The sequence below is a fragment of the Sus scrofa genome, chromosome 3 (assembly GCF_000003025.6).
Source record: "Sus scrofa isolate TJ Tabasco breed Duroc chromosome 3, Sscrofa11.1, whole genome shotgun sequence".
Lineage (NCBI taxonomy): Eukaryota > Metazoa > Chordata > Mammalia > Artiodactyla > Suidae > Sus > Sus scrofa.
In genome coordinates, this window is record NC_010445.4 from 126,738,415 (window position 1) to 126,754,129 (window position 15,715).

The following is a 15,715-nucleotide window of genomic DNA, read 5'->3' on the forward strand; positions in this document are numbered from 1 at the left end:
TCAGGAGAGCCGCAGCTGCATTAATTAGCCCACAAGATGCAATGCCCCATCTGCAGCGGTGCTGCAGCAGGAGACCCGGCCACTGCAGGAGAGGTCGTGCGAACCGCCCGCTCCCGTGCCGCACCCACGAGGGCTGGGGGTGGCGGGGAGGATGAGGGGAGTTGGTAACAGCATCGCCATGGCAACAGTGACGTCCTTTTACCCTGGATCTAATTGGAGGAAACCCCGTGGCCGAAGCCGCAGCCTGCGAGCCAACCGAACTTGCCCAAGCCGACCCACCCTCCTAGCCTCCGCTTCCCCTCCCGCCCCGCCCCCTTCGCCCCCTTCCGCGCGCTCAGTGCTCATTGGCCAGAGGCGGAGCGGGAGGCGGGACCCTAGGGGACCTCTCGGCGCGCCATTGGGCGGCGGGAGCGAGGGCAGCCGCGCGGCGGCCCGCCTCTCGGCTCCGAGGTAGGCTGAGACGGGAGGGTCCTCGGCTAAAGCCAAAAGCCGATCAAAGTGGTGGGACTCGCGCCGCGGCCGCGGAGACGTGAAGGTGAGCGCCAGGGTCGCCCCCGGCCTTCCTCGGGCCTGGCCGGGCCTGAGAGCCGGGCGGGAGGCCAGCCCCGGGGGGAGCGGCCGCTGGCCTCGACGCCGCTCTCCTCAGGGGCGGCTCCGGCGGGAAGGTGCGGGCCAACGGCCGCTTCCATCTTGGGCCGGGCGGGCGCGGGAGCGGCCCTTCCTCCTCCTCCTCCTTCTCCCGCCCGGGGCCGCCTGGGCGGGCGCCCCCCGGGCCTCCCGGGCGCCCCGTGGGGAGCGTGGGCGGGGGAGGGAAATTCAACTGGGCCGCGCGTGCGGGGACAGACAAAAGGCGCCGCGGGCGGGCGGCCGGGCGGCGGGCGCATTGTCTGACGGCGCCGCCCCCGCCCTCCTGCCCCCGCCCTCCCGCAGGCCCGCCGCACGCCTGCTCGCTGTCCGGGTCGGTGCTCGCCCTCGCTGCCCTGTCCCCGGCCCCATGGAGAAGACGGAGCTGATCCAGAAGGCGAAGCTGGCCGAGCAGGCCGAGCGCTACGACGACATGGCCACCTGCATGAAGGCCGTGACGGAGCAGGGCGCCGAGCTGTCCAACGAGGAGCGCAACCTGCTCTCGGTGGCCTACAAGAACGTGGTCGGGGGCCGCAGGTCCGCCTGGAGGGTCATCTCGAGCATCGAGCAGAAGACCGACACCTCCGACAAGAAGTTGCAGCTGATTAAGGACTATCGGGAGAAAGTGGAGTCCGAGCTGCGGTCCATCTGCACCACGGTCCTGGTGAGTGTGCGACCCTCCGGGGGCGGGAGGCCGGGCGGCGGGAGCCGGGGAGCCGTGCGTCCCGGGGCGCCGGGGCCCCTTTGTGTAAGGCCCTCCCTTGAGAATTTCACGGGGACCGAGTCGGGCCGGGCCTTTCCCGATTGTCTGCCGACGTCGAGGGTTTGAGGAGGTTATAGCCTTGGCCTGCTCGCTGTGTTATTTCAGTTCTTGAGATCCAGAAGCTGCTTCTCCCCGCCCCAGTGGTAAGTAGGTTTTTCTTAGATGCTGGGTTGCTTCCCCACCATTGTAACTTTGAAACACGCGAGTGGGTTTGTACAAGACTGAGCATCGTGTTCAAGCTTACAGAGGAAACCTGGGAACCCTTTAAATGTAGTTAATCAATTCATAGGCGTCAGGCTTCCTTTGAAAGAAGGTGCCGGGCTCCTGTTCGATACGTGTGTGAGCAAGGCTTGGTTTTCTTTCCAAACCTAGTCGTGGAACTTTACGAAAATCTGAATGGGTGCTTCATTTTTCAAGCAAGAGTATCTGTTGAGCTTTTTCCTTGTTAAAAACGGGGAAAGGGGGGAATTTGGTAAAAGTGAAAAGAGCACCGCTAAATCGAATGTCCTGCCAAATTTCAGTACCTGACAGCGTTTCCTTGCTATGACATAGCTACGCTGAAACACGAATGTGTTGAAGTGAATTCGTATCTGGTGTGGAGGAGGCAAGGAGGACTTTGCAGGTTTTGAACTGTCCAGTCTTAGCGTGGGTGGCTGTTGGGTGGAGTAGGGTGCCTGCTGTGATTCACTCTTATTAGTGAGAGAGAACGTTTTTAGCTTTGTCATTGTATGGGTCTTTCGATCGGTAAGATAAGTTTTTAAAATCTCAATGCCAGCATTATCTTCTGGAGTGTTTTTAAGTGTTTTGATACTGCAAAGAGTCATTTCTACTAATAAAATAATGAAACATCTGATGCATTTGCCTCTTTTCTTATGGGCCACGTTTACAGGGGGCCTTGGCGATTTTTGATGTATTCGTTCCATGTAGTATTTTAGGTGGCCTTTGAAAGACAGTCATGCTAGATTGGCGATATTTCAAGATGGAATAGAGGGGGACATTCCTCTTGTCCCAATCTTCTCTTCCTTGCCCCATCGAATTGGTGGGGCAGGAGGTTTGTTTTTTGTTGTTTTTTTTTTTCCTTTCACCTATTTTTTCAACACCAATAGCAGATGATCTGAACAAAATCGTGGCTGGTGGAGAAAGCTGGTAAAGGGGCAAAGAAAGCAATGCAGAGAGTGTACAGAGTGGAGGAAACTTCTGTTGAGGTTATTGGCTTTATGTGGGTGAGATTTTAGGGTCATCTATGTCTTAGCTGCCATTCCCTGCCTGCTGTAAAGGAGGCACTCAGAGAAACTTTCTGCCCTGAATTGCTTATATTCAAAAAAATTTTGCTGTCTTGAAAGTGGTGGTGGGCTTCAGTGCGTATGGTAATGGCTCTTGAGAGCATCTTCTCTGTTGTCAAGGAAGATGCATCAGGATGCCTGTGTCAAGGACAAGCTTTTTTAGGTCCGTGTTACTTTGGGGCACTCCCACAGCATATTTCCATCTTTTTCTATTCTGTCTTTACTTTGCACTTTGTTACTTACCCTGCAGCAATCCAGGAGTACCACAGAATTTTTGCTATTCTCTAGCAAGGTAGCCGGGAATATTTGTTTTATTTTTGTGGCTCTTACAAATTTTCGTTTTTTTGATGGCATGAGTGGAGGAGAGTTTGCTTACTCGAAAAGCGACTTGAGAGACCAAGTATATTCAGGAGACTTTTCTCGGACATCATTTCAGCGGAAGAGAACCGCTGCAATTAGGACAGGTTTATATGAAATATTCATATGTGTACACACACACGCTCACTAAGTGAAATAAAAGACTAGATTAATTAGACACCAAAATATAAGTAAAATATTTTTATTGGTAAAATGGCTGAAGAAACTAAGTTATGACTTAATGGCCAAACCTACCAAAAATATCCTGAGAAAGCCTGTCTTTAAGTTGGCACCTCCATTTGAGAGGTTAGCACGGACAAGGCAGGCACTGTGCTAACACGGGGGGGAGCAAAGCTGAGAACCATAGATTTTGTCCTTCGATAATTTATAGTAAGAAGTGCATGTGAGGAATGTCCAAGTGTAAATAATGTGTAATTCCCATAAGCTGGTGATGCAGAAATGCTGTGGCGGTCGCAGGAGACAGAAACTTCAGGAAGGCTTCACACAGAGCAGCTTTGGAAAGGAGCCGCGAGGGAGGCGGTCGGGAGGGGTGGTGTCAGTATTCCAGGCGGGAGGACCTCAGGATGGGCCTGATTCTTGGAGGAAGGTTTCGGTGTGAAGAGCAGAATATGTGTAGATTCAGCTCTTGTTACAGGAAAGAAGCCTGTAGACGAAGATAGAAACTGTAGTTTTTAAGACAGTGTCGGAGGGAAGTTTTCCTCAGTTGATGGACAGTGGGAAAACAGGGAAGAGTTTTGAATGGTGTGCAGGTAACAGCATCTAGAATGTCTGGTTTGAGTGCCAGTTATTAGTTTGTAACCTGAACTAATTGTTAGTCTGTAATAGATGACGCGATAGGAGTTCCCGTCATGGCGCAGTGGTTAACGAATCTGACTAGGAACCATGAGGTTGTGGGTTCGATCCCTGGCCTTGCTCAGTGGGTGAAGGATCCAGCGGTGCCGTGAGCTATGGTGTAGGTCACAGATGCAGCACAGATCCTGTGTTGCTGTGGCTGTGGCGTAGGCCGGTGGCTACAGCTCCAATTGGACCCCTAGCCTGGGAACCTCCATATGCCATAGTAGCGGCCCTATAAAAGGCAAAAAAAGACAAAAAAAAAAAAAAAAATAGATGACGTGATAGACTAGTGAACGAGATTCTGGTACTTGGTAAATTAGTGATTCGGTAAAAGTGTATCAAAATATTGGGGAAGGAAGCATGAACTCTAAAGTTGCTGATCACGGGAGTTCCCGTTGTGGCTCTGCAGTACCAAACCTGGCTAGAATCCATGAGGACCTCACTGAGTAGGTTAAGGATCCGGCCTTGCCGTGAGCTGCGGTGTAGGTCGCACATGCGGCTCAGATCTGGCGTGGCTGTGGTGTAGGCCAGGAGCTGCAGCTTTGATTCAGCTGCAAGCCTGGAAACTTCCACGTGCCACAGGGGCAGCCCTAAAAAAGCAAAAACAAAACAAAACAAAAATTATTTTTATTTATTTATTTACAGCTCCATTTTGACCCCTAGCCTGGGAACTTCCCTATGGCGAGGGTGCTACCCCAAAAAGACCAAAAATAAATAATAAAGTTGCTGCACATGCGTACTAAAATTGGGTTTTCTCTTTTCCCCCCCTTTGGCAAACAGGAAGGAGAATTTGGTGTGAAGGAAGTCGATGACACTGACTTGTAGGAGGCTAATAAAAGAGTATCATAGAGGATAGGCAAAATTTTGGTCTAAAATAGCAGAGATTTCAGCCTCTTTCCTTTTCATAGAGTAGGTTGGGGATGGAATTATTTGGACTATTTACTCAAACATGGTGGACAACTCCTAACCCTTTTTCTGATAATTACTGTATTGAGAGAGTACTAAATAGGGGAGTCAGTAAACAAAAGTTAAAATCCAAATAAGTAATTAAACTAGAGCAAAAGAAATTAACAAGACCAAACTTGTTAAGACTCTGAGAGAAAGTTAAAGAAGATAGAGCCAAGTTATCTCTGCCCCTCATTGTAAAACCAGAGGGTTGGGCTAGAGTTTCTAAGTCTCTCCTAGTTCCAGTGTCTTGGGACTATAAAGTTATGTGGTCCCAGTCCTTCTACCCTGTGCCCTGACTGCCAACTCCAAAATGAGTAGTTTTTAAAGTCCAGGTAAAAGAACACGTCGGTCGTTTTGAAAAATGTTGAAAAACTTGACGACTTCAGTGCAGTGTTTTTAGGAGGTGGTAATGCAGGCGTTCTTGGCGATCCAAACAAGAGGTGCTCGAAGCAGCAGAGTCAAGTGCGAAAGACTGGCAAATTGTATGGTATCTGGGCAGTGGTTAAAACATGCATAAGGCATTTAAGAGTCATTAAGAACTTTGGTGTGGGGATAAGGGCAAATGGAAGAAATGAAAGGGGTCCACACAGGCCTTCTGGGACTTGGGAACAAATAGCATTTACGAAGTCTGTGACCTTTCTTGGAGAATGTAACATACGAGAAGGTCACCTCTGTCTCAGACCACCCCATGTGATTCTTGTGTGTTGATGGTCGTCTTAGACCGATTTCAGTAGGTTGCTGTAGTATGATGTGTAAACGGTTTTTGTATGTAGAAACTGAAAGTTGTCTCTGGTGTGCAAAAGCCCTATAACCTTAATTCAGTAATGTGCTTGCATTTAGTTGTGTTCTAAGTTAATCTTTGAATGAAAAGGTCTAGTGGTGATTATTTTGAGGTAAGACTTTTTTTTTTTTGTCTTTTTGCCTTTTCTAGGGCTGCTCCCGCGGCATATGGAGGTTCCCAGGCTAGGGGTTGAATCAGAGCTGTAGCCACCAGCCTACACCACAGCTCACGGCAATGCCGGATCCTTAACCCACTGAGCGAGGCCAGGGACGGAACCCACAACCTCATGATTCCTAGTCGGATTCATTAACCACCGCGCCACGGTGGGAACTCCTGCTCTTTTTAGTTTATTCATTCTGTTTATTTTGGGGCTGTTTCTGTGGCACATGGAAATTCCCGGCCAGGGATGGAACCCACGCCACAGCAGCGACAACACCAGATCCTTTAAGTGCTGGACCACCAAAGAACTCTAATAGGTTGTTCTTGATAGTAATGAACCTTAATGCAATCTTCTTGACATAATGGGAAAATTGTGGGCTCTGGAATCAAGAGAGACTTTTTGAATCATTGCTCCATAACCTTATGATTTTGTGACTACAAGCAGTTTTCTCTGAGCCTCTGTTTCCTTTCAGTTGGTGATGATGAAGCTTGCCTCTATGGGCTTGTCATTACAATAGTAGCTAATAGCTGAGGTTTATTGGGCATTTACTACATACTGTCACTGTTTCAAGCACTTGCTATATTCTGCGTTCCCTTCAGTTAGGTTGATAGCATTATTTCTGCTTTAAAGTTGAGAAAAGGTAAGTAACTTGGTCAGTATCACAGAGTTGGTGAATGTAGAGCAGGGGTTTGAATCCAGGTAGTGCGGCTTTAGATGAAATTAAATGAAACCCATTTGGCCTCAGATAACCTAGTAGCTAACTGAAGATCGCAGTGTTTTGAGGAGTTGGTTTAATAAATATAAGCCATTATATTTGAAAGTTAGGAGGGCAGGAAGATACATCTTTGGTGGACAGAACTTCCTTAATCTGTAATTTTGAAGCCTTCCTTATATGAAGTAAAATTTGACTTTTTGATTTTTTTTTTTTTTTTTGCCTTTAGAGTGTAAGCTCCTTGAAGCCAAGAGTTGTTTTGTAGAGTGAAATGGAATGGAATATTGTACATACAGGCATATAAGTATAAGGTTTGATGAGTGGTTCTCAGCCACCGTGAATTTACTTTTGCCAGGGGACATTTGGCCAATTCTGGAGGCAGTTTTTGGTTTTTAAGACTGCAGTGGGAGTGGGGAAGTGCTATTAAATGGTAACTTATGGGGGGCAGAAGCCTGAATGCTGCTCAGGATAATGCATAGGAGAATCCCCCACAGCAGAGAATTACCCGGCTCAAAGTGTCAGTAATGGCAAGTGGAGAACCCTGGCTTAGGTCCTACATCAACATGCTATGTTGTCCTGAATTACACCTGTCCTTTGGGTTCTTCTTAATGTGTTGGCATCTTGTCAGAACCCTTTGTCTAGACTTCATATTTTTTTCCTTGTCAAACTTCCACCTCAAGGGTTAGTTCTAAGGCCCTGGCACAGAGAAAAAGGATACAGCTGAAATTATAGTGAAGTTTATTTAGGAAGAGGCAATTAAAATTGATGAACAGCAAATATTCCCTCACTTTCATGATTGCCGTTAATAGTTTGGTATGTGTGGTTCCAGACTTTTAACGTGTGTGTCATTTGGATGTTGCTTAATTATCCTAATGCCCTATTGAACATTTAGGTTGGAAACAATACTTCTCTGTTATTAATAACACGGGGAAGAATATCCTTGTTGCATGCTTTCTGTTGTAGTTCCTTAGGTTAAGTTTTTGGAGGTGATATTTCCAGTTCAGAAGATAAGCATCTCCCTGCCCAAGAGCGTTCTGAGAAGTCTGGGGGTTTATGCCATCTCCGGTGGTGGGTGAGAATGGCCATTTCCCTCCCCTCTCCAGCACAGACCGTTGTTTGAGGTTAACAAAAATATAGTGACTGAAAGTGTTGAAATTTTGCCTCCTTGCTCAGCAGTGCATGTAATTTTAAGTCTCATGCAATTTCAGTCATAAAATGACACCATAGCACAGGGTTAGTTAACTCAAGGTGCTCGACAGTTGGGAAGTCTGCTGGATTATGTGGATGTTTATTCTTTCATGATGTTTATCAATACCAACTTTTGTATTTAGCCCTAGTTCTTTCATAGTAATAACAGAAAATATCTTTCTACCATTGACTTTCTAAGTATCAAGGAGGGATGGTGGAGAGGCATCGTTTAAAAGATGTGAAGAAAAGAAAAGTACTAGAGTTCCCATTGTGGAGCAGTGGAAGCGAATCCAACTGGGAACCATGAGGTTGCAGGTTCAATCCCTGGCCTTGCGCAGTGGGTTAAGAATCCGGCATTGCCAAGAGCTGTGGTGTAAGTTGAAGACGTGGCTTGGATCTAGTGTTGCTGTGCCTCTGGCGTAGGCCGGAGGCTACAGCTCCAATTCCACTACTGACCTGGGAACCTCCACATGCCGCAGGTGCAGCCCTAAAAAGACAAAAATAAAAATTTTTTTTAGGAGTTCCCGTTGTGGCGCAGTGGTTAACAAATCCGACTAGGAACCATGAGGTTTTGGGTTCGATCCCTGGCCTCGCTCAGTGGGTTAAGGATCCGGCGTTGCCATGAGCTGTGGTGTAGGTCACAGACTCAGCTGGGATCCCGCGTTGCTGTGGCGCTGGTGTAGGCCGGTGGCTACAGCTCCGATTCGACCCCTAGCCCGGGAACCTCCATGTGCCGAGGGAGCGGCCCAAGAAATGGCAAAAAGACAAAAAAAAAGATTTTTTTCTTCTTGGAGTTCCCGCTGTTGCACAAAGGGATTGGTGGCGTCTCTGGAACACTGGGGCACAGGTTTGATCCCTGGCCTAGCACAGTGGGTCAGGGTTCCAGCATTGCACAGTGTAGGTTGCAACTGCCACTGGGATCTGATGCCTGGCCCAGGAACTCTGTATACCGTGGGGGCAGCCAAAAAAGGAAAAGGAAAAAAAATCCCCCCCCCCCCGAAATCCCACGCTTAGGTATTTACACAGGAAAAGGCCTGCACAAGAATGATTATAGCCAAAAAAAAATGATGATAGCAGCTTTATTCTAAGAAGAGAAAACTGAAAGCAATCCATCAGTAGGAAAGTGGATATCCCTTATCCCAGTCCCAGACGAACAGTAACCTAATTTCTGTCCATAGATTTCCCTGTTCTGGGCATTTCATTTAAATTGAATCATACAGTATGTGGCCTTTTGCATCTGACTTCTTTCACTTGATGTAGTGTTTTGAAGGTTCATGCATGTTGTAGCATGTATCAGTACTTCATTTCTTCTTGTTTTAAAATGAAATTGTTTCTTAAGTTGTGGTAAAATGGACCATAAAACCACCTTAGCCATTTGTGATTGTGTGGTTCATACTGTGCAGCCATCACTACCGTGCATCTCTAGAATCATCGTGTAAACTGAAACACTGTACCCATTAATTATAACTCCCAGTTTCCCCTCCCCAAACTCCTGTAAACCACCCTCCTACTCTCCGTCTCTGAATTTGACTATTCTAGTAAGTCTGCGTATAAGTGTCCCTTTGTATTTGGCTTATTTCACTTAGCATCATGCTTAAGGGCTTACTCATGTTGTAGCATGTATCAGATTGCATCTTGTCCTTCTGTTGGTCATTTGTGTTGCTTCCACAAATAATGTCTGCGATAAATGCTGCTATAAGCCTTTGTGTACCTGTTTTTATATGGACATGTTTTCATTTCACTTAACGTATATACCTGGGTCAAATGGTGACTATTTAGGAGTTCCCACTGTGGCACAGCAGTTAAGAATCCAGCTGCAGTGGCTCGGATCACCATGTAGGTGCAGGCTCTATCCCCAGCCCGGCACAGTGGGTTACAGTGTTAACACAGCTGCTGTATAGGTTGCAGCTGTGGCTCAGATTTAGTCCCTGGCGGAGGATAATCCATGGGTGTAAAAAGAAAAAATAAATAGGAGTTCCTGTCATGGCTCAGCGGAAATGAATCTTACTAGCATCCATGAGGATGCAGGCTCGATCCTTGGCCTTGCTCAGTGGGTTAAGGATCTGGTATTACCATGAGCTGTAGTGTAGGTCACAGACCCAGCTCAAATCTGGTGTTGCCGTGGCTGTGCTGTAGGCCAGTGGCTACAGCTCTGCTTTGATCCCCTAGCCTGGGACCCTCCATATGCCCTGGGTGTAGCCCTAAAAAAGACAGACAAAAAAGTAAATAAAAAATTAAGAAGGTTACTGCTAACCATTTGAGAAACTGCCACAGTCTTCTAAACGACTTGCACCATTTTAAATTTCCACCAGCAGTGAATTAGAGTTCCAGTATCTACATCCTCACCAGCAGTCCTAGGGGATGTGAAGTGGTGTCTCACTGCTTTTGCATCTCCAACATGATTAATGTATGCTGAACATGTTTTTATGTGCTTATTGGCCATTTGTATGTTTTTGGAGAAGTGTCGATTGAAATCCTTTGCTCATGTTTTAATTAGACTGTCTTTTATTGAGTTGTAATAGTTCTTTGTATATATTCTGGATATTGGACCTTTATCAGAGCTTTCTTTGATTTACAAATATTTCCTCCTGTTCTGGGTTGTCTTCCCTTCCCTTCCCTCCATTCCCCTTCCCCCTACGCCTGCCCCCGCCACTCCCCTCCCTACTGGCAACATGGAAGTTCCTGAGGCCAGGAATCCGGCCCAAGTCACTGCAGTGACAACACTGAATCCTTAACTTGCTGTGCCACAAGTGAACTACTGTAGGTTATTTTTTATTTTCTTGATCGTGCCCTTTGAAACACAAAAGTGGTTAGTTTTGATGAGGCCCGATGTTCTTTTTGTCTTAGGTTTGTGCTCTTGTAATATTTAAGAAACCATTACTAATCCAAGGGCATGAAGAGTTAGTTACACCTGTGTTCTCATCTAGGCATTTTATCATCTTAATTCTTACATTTGGATTTTTGGTCCATTTTGAGTTAATTTTTGTATATAATGTGAAGAAGGGGTCCAAACTTCATTTTTTTCTTTTTTTTCTTTTTACTTCTTAGGGCCACACCTGCAGCATGTGGAAGTTCCCTGGCTAGGGGGTCTAACCAAAGCTGTAGCAACCAGCCTACGCCACAGACACAGCAACACGGGATCTGAGCCTCGTCTGCCACCTACACCAGAGCTCACAACAACGCCGGATCCTTAACCACGGAGCGAGGCCAGGGATTGAACCCGAATCCTCATGGATCTTAGCCCTGGTTCATTAACGGCTAAGCCACGAAGGGAACAGGGAACGCCTAACCTTCACTTGTTTTATGTGGCTGTCCAGTTGTCCCAGCACCGTTTGTTGAAATGTTCATACATCCTTGACATGAAATTCTCAACTTAGGGGAAAAATAACAAGTGGGGAGTTCCCATCGTGGCGCAGTGGTTAACGAATCCGACTAGGAACCATGAGGTTGCGGGTTCGGTCCCTGCCCTTGCTCAGTGGGTTAACGATCCGGCGTTGCCGTGAGCTGTGGTGTAGGTTGCAGACGCGGCTCGGATTCCGCGTTGCTGTGGCTCTGGCGTAGGCCGGTGGCTACAGCTCCGATTGGACCCCTAGCCTGGGAACCTCCATATGCCGCCGGAGCAGCCCAAGAAATAGCAAAAAGACCAAAAAAAAAAAACAAGTGGTTCTCTTAAGGAAAACTTGTGATTACTCCGTCTTTACGCTCTAGCCAAACTGCTTGCCCAGGGCACTCCATAGTCTGTTTCCAATCCCTCTACTCACTGCTCTTCCTGCTGGGAAAGCCTTCCATCTCCCACTTGTAGACGTTGAAATCACACCTGTCCTACAAGATGTAATTTAGGTCCCACTGCACTTGTTCCCGTAATCAGTTACAGATTACAGCTCATTGATGCTTTCAGACTTGTTTCCTTTCTTCATCCCAAGTGCAGTTATGAGTAGGAGAGACCTGTGTTTTGCCTGTAAGGAAACTGAGGCAAGTTGATTTAATTATGCAGCCAGTTATCTGTGACCTCAAATTCAGCTCTTCTAGAATAGTGTTCTTCCTGTTCCCACTGCCTTTCATTGTAAAGCCTTCCTTTATAGACCCTATACTTCTGAGATCACCTCATCTTTCTCTGAATTCTTTCTTACATGGATGTGGAGGAGAATCGGGGCTTTGTAAGTCCATGCTCTGCAGCTGGAGCTGTTTTCCTTTTATCTCTTACTATTTACTGACAACTGCTTAAAAAGACTTGGATCAGGGAGAGAGAAAATGATTAAGACTTAAAAGAATTTTGAGACCATTACCACCTTTATGAGACCTTCTAGCCTTTCCCTTTAGCTTCCTTTTTCAGTGTTTCTCCCATGTTCCAGCCACACAGAACTGCCTGTGCCTCTGTCCTGTGTTGTGTACTTCTCCCTTTGCTCTAAAATCTCTCCCTTGTGTAAGGATGGGTCATTATAGTAATACACTATTTTCATCTAGTTCTGTATTATCTAGAATTTATCAGTGTCCTGAGTTCCTTTGCGGCTGGATCTAGTTCAGATCAGCATTGATAAAGCTTTAAGGGTGCAATGAACAAGGACTGAATCTTTCTCATCTGCATACTGGGAAGCACTGCTTTATTTTTCAGGGTTATTTTTTTGTGCTATACCTAGTAGATTAGTTGAATATAATCAGTAACCTAGATAAGTTTAGTTGCAGATGCAGAATTATTTTCTTACTATGGCCTTTTAAATTTGTTGACTCTCTTCTCCCCTTAATGTGCTGTAACAGCTCTAAAGGTAGACTAAAGGCTAGACTGTAGGGTTGTATATAGTACAGCTGCAAAGATAAATATATGTGACATTGGTTAGCCATAGATGGAAAAAATTCACCTGCAAAGAAGTGTGTAATTTCCATAATGTAGAAATGGCTTAATTCAATATGTCATAGACTTTAAAAAGACAAAGCTCAGATACAAGTACAGTGGTACCTTTGCTGGTATCTATATTTAGTAGTTTTCCTAGGATATAGCAAAAACTTGACCCACATACTAAGCTAGCAAGGCAGTCAGATCTTAGTTTGGTCATTAAGTATCAGGATGTCTGTCTAGGTGGATTACTTAATGACCAAACTAAGATTTGGCTTTTTTTTTTTTTTTTTTTTTTTTTTTTTTTTGTCTTTTTGCCTTTGTCTAGGGCCACTCCCTTGGCACATGGAGATTCCCAGGCTAGGGGTCTAATCGGAGCTGTAGCTGCCGGCCTTTGCCAGAGCCGCAGCAACTCAGGATCCAAGCCGCGTCTGCGACCAACCTACACCACAGATCATGGCAACGCCAGATCCTGAACCCACTGAGCGAGGCCAGGGATCGAACCCAAAACCTCATGGTTCCTAATTGAATTTGTTAACCCCTGAACCACGACGGAAACTCCAGATTTGGCTCCTTGTTCTGTTATTTTGTTTTGTCTGGTTCTGCTTTGCGAATGGCAGCAGCTAACGGCTGATGTAGTTTCTGTATACTAGTAAATTGCAAGTTCTCCAAGGGGAAGGAGGCACATTGATACTTGCCTTGCTTCTTTTGGTAGCACTGATCTGTAAATGTTGGTAAATTGTAGTTTTGTGTGTGTAATTGTTTTTTATGCAGATTGGCAAATTTGTAAAACAATATGGCTGTTACCAGTGTAGGTGTCGAACTGTCCTTTCAAACCTTTATATCTTGGCTAGAGAGTTGGGAATCCTTGAGCAGGAGGGATAGCTTGCTGTTATGGCCACTCAGGATCCAGCTGCTAAAAAGTGGAGCTATAGCAGGCCAGTGACAAAGGGCTGGACATTATATTTGTTTCTAAGGATATCTGGAGTGGGCTTGGCTGCTTCGGTGAAAGGAGGAGATAAAGACCATGATTCTCTGTAGTGTTGACACGTTGCCGTTTTATACACACCCCATTATTTGTCAGAGGCTGAAACTTCGTTATGTGTCTTCCCCAGTGAAGTCGTAAACAGCGTCGTGGCTGGGTTGAAGATAGGGGTGAACGTTGTTATACAAGAGAGCATTTTTATTGTTTTTGTTTTTTAAGTGCTGATTGTTTAGGGAAGGAGAGACGGGTGTATTATGCTCACAAAAGCGGCCCTAAAAAGCGCTACTGTGCAACAGCAGATGTTGAAAGCAGTGCTACGGCATTGGTGATGATTTTGCCTAAGTCATGGGACGGTGGTGGCTAGACAGGATCCAGGAAAAAGAGTTTGGAAATGCTTGGGGATGGGGACATAGGTAAACTTTTTCTCTTTCTGTTAAAGGTTTTTCTTTTTGTGGAGAACCTTGAGTTCTTTTTATCTGTTTCCTCCCCTTCGCCTTTGCCTGTTTATCTTCTGAGTTTTAGCTCCTTATTTCCTTTTGCCAGTAAAAATAATTGGCTGCTTGACTGCATGGACTACTCCGGCCTGTTTTTACCTACATTATAACTGCAGTAGCGCATGCTGGGCCTGAGGAAGCCATGTTACTTTCTCGGATCATGATGGCAGCTCATCCTGACCCATTAATTCGTAATCATTTTGACTTACTACTTTGACACATTTTGGCCAGTGTTGGGTTTTAGGTCTTTTGTTACTTTTAGACCCATATCTCAAAAGTTTGAACACTTTCTGTACAAGGTGGGTTTTATTTTTTTGGTTTTGGTTTTTTTTTTTTTTTTTTGCTTTTAAGGGCTGCACTTGACAGCATATGGAGGTTCCCAGGCTAGGGGTTGAATCGGAGCTGTAGCCACCGGCCTAAGCCAGAGCCACAGCAACGCGGAATCTGAGCCGCATCTGCAACCTACACCACAGCTCACGGCAACGCCGGATCATTAACCCACTGAGCAAGGGCAGGGACCGAACCCGCAACCTCATGGTTCCTAGTCGGATTCGTTAACCACTGCGCCACGACGGGAACTCCCTTCTTCTATTTTTTTATTAAAGTTGATTTACAATGTTCTGTCAATTTCTGCTGTACAGTAAAGTGACCCAGTTTTATTTATGTATTATGTATGTATGTATGTATGTATATATGTGTGTGTGTGTGTGTGTGTATACACATTCTTCGTTTCATGTTATCTTCCATCACAAGTGATGAGATATAGTGCCTTGGGCTATACAGCAGAATCTCATTGCTTATCCATTCCAGATGCAGTAGTTTGCCTCTGCTAACCCCAGACTGCTAGTCCCTCCCACTCCCCACCCCCCCTTACAAGGTGGTTTTTAGTCTACACCCTTTAGCCGAGGAAGGCACAGTTCACATTCATGAGTGTATGTTCCAGATCTGTTTAGATTTTAGTATATAGAAATTGGAGACATGAATGTCCAGTAACACCGCATAGTAATCCTCAGCTTCCCCCTGCGTGGTGATGGCTAAGGGGTCAGTACCTCTCTATCACTTATATTAGTGGGAAACTCTAGGTTCAGAGTCTAATCCTGAAGGACCTGTGAGTGCTAGGCTTTAAGTTCATTCTTTAACAGGCCATTGGGATTTTTGGAGCAGGGGATTAACAGGTCTACAATGGAATTTATGGTTAATCTTGTAGCAGCATATAAGATGGATTATGGAAAGAGGTCTAAAACCTCGTAGATCAGTTAGGTTATTGGATTAGTTGAAGTGAAATGATATGGTTAATTCTGGGTTATAAAAATAGGAATGAGACGGAGAGGATAGATAAAATACTGGTACAGAGGTACAGTCAATAGTGCTTAACTGGGGGTAGGATGGGAAATGGAGAGTGAAAAAAATCAAAGGTTGTGCTGATAATCCTGGGTGGCTAGGAGGTAGGAGGATGGTGGGATAATTAGTGGAAAAAACAGGTTTGGAAATACATTTATTCCTGTTGGCATATTGAGGTCTAGTAGGTATTCGTATTTCCAAATGAATCAGAATACTCAGCCATGTAACACTACAGAGAGGCTGGGGTTGTGGATGGAGTGGAGGGAGGGATTGCATTACCTAAGTTTATGCAAGTTACAGGGTGGAGCCATGTTCAGGGATAGACCCCAATAATCAAATTCATGTGATTGATATATATATATAACCAAGAATATTACCCATTTACAGTGAGAA

At 45.8% G+C, this 15,715-nt stretch overlaps 1 protein-coding gene across 1 annotated transcript in view; it reads left to right on the forward strand.

The window, feature by feature from the left end:
* YWHAQ (tyrosine 3-monooxygenase/tryptophan 5-monooxygenase activation protein theta) overlaps nt 381-15,715 on the forward strand; it is a 33,990-nt gene continuing 18,655 nt past the window's right edge. The window contains exons 1-2 of the mRNA XM_021087862.1: nt 381-535; nt 931-1,288. Coding sequence (XP_020943521.1) covers nt 995-1,288 — 294 coding nt within the window. The 5' untranslated portion in view covers nt 381-535; nt 931-994. The remainder of the gene's footprint in view (nt 536-930; nt 1,289-15,715) is intronic.